At 43.8% G+C, this 6,701-nt stretch overlaps 1 protein-coding gene across 1 annotated transcript; it reads right to left on the bottom strand.

The window, feature by feature from the left end:
- Positions 1–1,369: 1,369 nt before the first annotated feature.
- Positions 1,370–6,230, bottom strand: LOC139756218 (uncharacterized). The gene is made up of 2 exons (XM_071675376.1): positions 2,726–6,230; positions 1,370–2,568 (listed from the first exon to the last, which is right to left on the bottom strand). The coding sequence occupies exon 1, from the start codon at positions 5,899–5,901 to the stop codon at positions 3,685–3,687; it is 2,217 nt and encodes a 738-aa protein (XP_071531477.1). The 5' UTR covers positions 5,902–6,230; the 3' UTR covers positions 1,370–2,568; positions 2,726–3,684.
- Positions 6,231–6,701: the final 471 nt, after the last annotated feature.

Here is a 6,701-nt window from a genome sequence, read left to right as displayed (position 1 = left end):
AATAGAGTGAATTGGAACCATGTGGTATACTGGGGTTGATGTGCTGTCAATGGATTGAACCAGGGTATGTGAAGCGTCTGGGGTAAACCATGGAAAAGTCTGTGGGGACTGGATATGGAAAGGGAGCTGTGGTTTCGGTGCATTACACATGACAGCTAGAGACAGTGTGAACAAATGTGGCCTTTCTGTCTTTTCCTGGCACTATTTCACTGGAGGGGGATGATGCTGTTTCCTGTGTGGCAGGATGGCAACAGGAATGGATCAAGGCAGCAAGTATGAATATGTACATGTGTATATATGTATATGTCTGTGTATGTATATGCATATATACGTTAAAATGTATGTATATGTGCGTGTATGGGCGTTTATGTATACATATGTTTATATGAAGGGTTGGGCCATTCTTTGTCTGTTTCGTTGCACTACGTTGCTGATGCGGGAAACAGCGATTAAGTATAATAGAATGAATAAATAATGAATGTTATAAAGTCATTAATCAAGTTAGCAGTGATCATGAATGTATTATACTGTGGATTTCTTAAGTTTATTCTAGATATATGAAAATTTTATTCTTTGCCTTGTAATGTGATTATGAAAATACGGAACATTTATAATGAGCTCTTTACTACAAATGTCGAATATCATTGTGCTGAGCAGCTTAATTTGGGTTTCTTTGATGTATTATTTTGGACTTCACCTTTCTTATGATTTGTATTGTTCATGAAATTTGACTTAAATGTTAATTAGAAATTTTGTTTTTCAGTAAATAGTATGCTTGCAGTATAAGGAAAGTTTGTTTTTTTTCTGTTTGCATGTAAACAATATGTTGGAGTGTTTAATGTTGTGGCAATATCCAGTTGTTTATTTTTTGTATTATGTTTACTTGTAAACAGATTTGTTTTTCTGTTTTTCCATGCTCAGAATTTTTTTCTCTCTTTGCATGATAAGTTAACTTGCATACTATGTATTTTACCAGAGTTTTAAGACTGAGTAGTTCTTGAGTCCAGAGAAAGATTAGCTGGTAATAAGTTCCATGGATTTGTTCACTTAAAGTTTTGTTTCCAGTTGATAACCTGATGTCATAACTATGAAAGTTTTCAAACTTTAGTTGTATAATCATTTCAGTTATTGTGTCTGAATGTCAAAGGTTAAGGTCTTTTTGAACGAAAGGCAAAATATTTCATGTCAGCAAATTTGACTCTGGCAGTCATATTATGTATTGTTTTTAGTAATATTCTTTAAGTAAGTATCTACCAATTTAGCATTTAGTTAAGAATTAATGAAGTACATGAGACTTACCGTAGGTCAGTTGAAATGTGCTTCGAATTTTATGAAGCAAATCACCTCTGCTAGAAGGAAGCTTTCACATGAGATACGCTTTGCCGCTTCACGCCACCAGACTTTAAAGAGTACCACCAACCACATGAAAGTAACTGAACATTTTGCACTGCTAGAAATATGTAAGCCACAAGACGCTACAGAGCGTAGGGTGGGAGAGGTAGGCATGTGAAAGCTCCCTTCTAGCAGAGGTGATTTGCTTCATAAAATTCGAAGCACATTTCAAATGACCTACGGCAAGTCTCATGTACTTCATTAATTTTACGTCAGCAAATCACACCTCTGCTAGAGCTCGCTTTCCCATGAGGTTTTGAAGCCATGTGGGTGTCGTACTATAGACATGCAGAGAGGAGAAATGATACAAGCAGTAACCAACTGCAATATAGTAAGAAATTTACATAGCCATGGACCAGGTGACAAGAGACAACATCTCCTATGCAAACAAAGTGAACAGACTATTGAAGGACAGCATCTTGGAAAGGATCGTGACTCGGGACAATCTCCTTGTCATAAAACTTGGCAAAAGTGGCAGCCCTGGACCACCCAGCCCTTGCCATGTGTCTAATCGGTAGAGCCATGGCTTTGGCTTTCGATGCAGCTGCAGGCCGAACACTGCCCGCTGAATACTGGCTGGAGTCCATGCCCGACAGAGAAAGCACTGTTCGAATCCACCTTGCAACAGTGTCCCTCGTTACATGCTTGTGGGGCTTGATAAAACTTAGGAGTAACTTCCCATTCTCCTGATGTGCAGAATTTCTGAACTCCTCTTTCCTAGCAATATACATTTTCAGAGTTTCACACACACACAATCTAATGTCAGTAGAATATGTTTTAAAGCTCACAAACCGCACATTGAACTTTGGCCTGCACTGTTTAATAGTTTCCCCTAACCAAACACAAACAGAGTCCTGCCCAAAACTAATATTCTTCAGCAACAAACAATGCAAAGTTTGTATTCTGGCAGCCTGCATAAGTGCCATCAACATCACAAGCTTCAGTGTTAAATCCTTTAAAGAGAGGGAGGACAAAGGATCCATGGCACGCAGATGCTGTAGCACCTGCTGAACATCCCAAGTTCTTGTATACCTAGGGACAGACGGCCGCAAGTTAAAAACTCCCTTTGAGAACCTGGTGACAAGAGGATGGCTACCTGCACTGCAACCATCCACAGTAATCCCCAGGGAGGAGAGTGCACCCCTGGCAGTGTTGATTGAAGTATAACTAACACCTCTATGGAAAGTGACAGACAGAAAAGTCACAATATTAGTTACAGTGGGAGCAAAGGGATCGATGTTCCGGCTACCACAAAACTGTAACCACCTGTTTATATGTGGCTGGTACTGCCTCGCAGTCGCAGGTCTCCAGGAGGGAAGGATGATGTCCATACCTGCCTGAGAAATGCCCGTCTCGCAGACGTTGCCGGATAAGAGGCAGGCCATCAGTCGGGTGTGTCGGAGAATGGGGTGTTCCTCCTCCGTCGATGGGTGACGCAAGACGTGTGCCCCCCTCGGAATCAGCCGTGGTTCCTTGACCAGCAAAGTAAGTAGAGTCCCCATCTCTGGCTGGGACGGCCAGAGAGGCAATACCATCCACCCCTGCGCTGACTCTGCTCGAATTTCTGTAGGCACCTGGCAATCAGAGCAAAGGGTGGGAAAAGGTAGATTAGTTCAAACTGCTACCAGCAGATAGAAAAGGCATCAAAATGTTCTGCATCTGGGTCAGGTTTCCAGGAGTCACTTGAGCATTCAGTCTAGAAGCAAAGAGATCAATGCTCGGAACCCCAAATACTTCAGAGAGGGCCCTAAAGAGTTCTTCATTCAATTTCCACTCATGCCTGTCATTGAATGTCCGAGATGCAGCGTCTACCATGAGATTGACTTTACCCGGTACATGAGAGCAGGTAAGCCAGATATCATTCACCGCACACCACTCCCAAAGGTCACGGCAAATGTCATTACACAGTGAGGACCGTGTGCCGCCCATTTCATTGACATAGGTCACCGCCGTCGTGTTATCACAAAACACACGAACATGTCGTCCTTTGAGAAGAGATGCAAATGAGCGCACTACCAGGGAGATGGCTTTGAGTTCCTTTGCATTAATGTGCAAGGCAGATTCTGGTAATGACCATCTCCCATTAACTTTTTGTTGATTGAGGTAGCCACCCCAACCTAAATTTGATGCATCAGTATACAGATCCAATGCTGTACCCTTCCGAAAAATCTGTCTGGTTTGCAATGCAATGTGAGATACCCACCAAAGCAAGTCCAATCTCATCTCATGAGTGACCACCATCCACTTGTCAAAGTTACCTTTTGCGACTCTTAACGCAGCAATCTTAGCACATTATAACCGCCTGTAATGCAGTTTCCCCATCTCTGCTGCTGGAACGGCTGCAACTAATAGCCCAACAACTCTGGCCACATTCCGAATTTTGGCTCTGTCACTATGTAACAATTCCTCACAGCATTGTAGTATCTTGTGTATCCTACGATCAGGTAATGTTACTGTCATAGTCTCAGAATCTATAATGTTCCCCAAATACTCCAAGCGCTTAGTGAGGACCAAGACAGATTTGCTTTCGTTAATACAGAAACCTAACTTCTTGAGCAAGTCAACAGTGGCACGCATACTCTCACAACATCCATCAAAAGTGCAGTGACAAATAAGAGTATCATCAATGAAACTCGTGATGATATGTCCCTTCTCTCTAAGGACAGCAAAAACAAGTTTCATTAATTTAGTGAACAGACGGGGACCATCCGCAATCCCATTAGGGAGACATGTGAACTGATAAATTTTTCCTTGCCACTTGAAACAGAGAAAGCGTTGTTGCTCCTCAGCTATCTTAACAGAATAATAGGCGTGCCGCAAATCGACAGAGGCCATGAAGACACCGCTGTCAACAAGACGAATCGCCTGCTCAAAATTTTCCATCTGGAAGTGTTTGAACTCTAAAAATTTGTTAAATTTTTCCAGGTTAAGGATCATCCTAAACCCACCATCCTTCTTCCGTCTTAAGAAAACAGGGGAAAGAATCTGCCCCTCCTGTCTCTGGGTCTCCTTGATAACCCCCAGACTCAAAAGCTGTACAATTTCCTGACAAACAATTTCCTTTTCCTCGACATTAAACACATACTCAACTTTTTCAGCAAATAAAGTACCAATGTTAGCAACATCAATATCTAAATGGCAATGCTGAACAATATCTAAAATATTTGGATCACTGGTAATAGCGTGCCACTCATGTACAAAATAGTGAAGTCTCCCAGCTTGAAAAGGATGACTCACCTCAGTTACTGCCGGGGATTGTGACCCCGGCCTCGGGAGTTTTTTTGTCTCAGGACCCTGCCGTGAGAAGGATTGCCGGTGCTCACTCCGGGGACTATGCGTGCGTTGGCCACATGGATGAAACCTGGCCATAAAACCCCTGTATGGCAGTCTCCCAGAAGAGCCCCTAAACTTGCCAGGACCAAACTTCGAGGTAGAGAGCGGTTTCCTTGGAACAATCTTACTCCTTAACTTTTCAGACTCCTCAATGTGCTTGGCTGAGAGTGAGACATCATCCCCAAACAGAAGACGAGTCATGGGCACCTTGTCTGAACAGAGGTGAGCATACTTGTGGTTAATTTCGCGCTTGATGATGAACCGGCGAGCCAGATTATTCTTGTGATTAGCATGACCCAGGAGTGCCAGGGCACCATTAAGCATGCCCACTTCCTGGGCAACATCTGGTTGGCTAGTCTGGGCGATCTTGTCAAGCACTGTGAGTGACTTAGTCAAAATTGTGGCAGCCGTAATAATGTCTTTCCCAACATCCTTCAAACGGCAGTCTGCCTTCTTGGCATCAGTCTTCAGTGCATCTAAAACTTGCAAGTTGCAATCCACGGGCGCTAAGGCATGACAGTTATCTGGCCTCATGGCTGCAGCATCCTCCAAAATCTCCTTATACTCCTCCTCTCGCAAGCCATAAGCAAATACATGGTTAACCATATCGGCAACATGCTGGTCAATGCCATCAGACACCTCATCCACAGGACCGTAAGCCCTGGCGCACTGCAGAACACTGTCAGGCCGCCCGTCATTCTGAGAGACACAATCATCACTGGAAAGGTAATGCTCAGCTGGAGTAAAGCCCGAAAAACCCGTGGGCGAGCGCGAGGGAGGCACCACCTGGCTAGAAAGGCCAATGTTTACATCGGCGGCCGCCGCGGCGTCATCAGCCCCCCGACTGGGGCCTAAGTTCCTTTCCTCCTTCAATTTCTCCACATCACCACGTAAAGCAGCCAAAGCGTCCATCACCATGTTCCAGGGCGGCGCAGATGCCTCATCCCGTGAGGTAGAAGGCAAGGAATGTGTGTGCTGGGAAGCAGAGTCACCGCCATCACCAGTGACGTGACCATGGGGCCTATTGTTACCGCCCTGAAGAGCCTCCCGCTGAGAAGGGCTGCTCCTGGAGTCAGTCCTATGCGAGGAGCCTTTCCTCACATGCCTGGCATGTTCAGAATCGCCCTCCTTACTCGACCTCCGTATGCTGGTGGAACTGCCCGGGACATCCGACATGGTGAGAGACGTCAACTCCACAAGTGCATCAACAACGCACTTCCATCCCCGCTCCTAAACGGATTACGGGTGGTGTTGCAGCCATCCCCAAACTGGGTCACAGGCTGTAGCAAAGCCTTTCCGCTCCAGAGGGATCACGGGAAGAAGGCTGCCAAGCTCGCAACTGCAGAAAACCGTCTGGACGGCGCGAAGGAAGCACAGCAACTGGTGGCGTGAAGCGGCAAAGCGTATCTCATGAAAGCGACCTCTAGCAGAGGTGATTTACTGACGTAAAATTATACTTATTCATATTAAAGATTCTTGAGCTGACATATATTTTTTTCTTTTTGTGCTTATCAGAGGTGGCACTTCATTCCCTGTAGGAGTAAATGCACTTAATTGATAAGATTCATTTAAAGGACACTTATGATTCCATGTTTCTCATATATAATGTTTTATGAGTTTATAGCAACTGTTGTACCAATTAGACATGATATCATTAGGAGATGAGGTGGTTCCATAAGTATCAATAGATAATAAAATGTTTTATAATTCTGTTTATCTTTTATTTCTCTTTATCTTATGGGGGTAGATAAGGCACACGTTTCAGAATATAACTCAAATCCTCAAACTATGCCAACTGTGTTTAAGTTAAGCACAGACTTCTACATACATATAAGAGTACTTCCTTCTTTTCACTTTACAAGGCTGAATATTTAGGCTAGACCATTCATACAACCTATGCAAAAAATGTTTGTTGTTTATTTAGTGTAGTATCTTAGAATATCTCTTTTTGTTCTTCATGACCCTATCATCCTTTC

The sequence above is a fragment of the Panulirus ornatus genome, chromosome 21 (genome assembly GCF_036320965.1).
Source record: "Panulirus ornatus isolate Po-2019 chromosome 21, ASM3632096v1, whole genome shotgun sequence".
NCBI lineage: Eukaryota > Metazoa > Arthropoda > Malacostraca > Decapoda > Palinuridae > Panulirus > Panulirus ornatus.
This window is presented reverse-complemented; position numbering and strand designations above follow the sequence as displayed.

Excerpts from the sequence above, each read along its gene's own strand:
- LOC139756218 (XM_071675376.1), bottom strand. The coding sequence starts at position 5,901 with ATGTCGGATGTCCCGGGCAGTTCCACCAGCATACGGAGGTCGAGTAAG.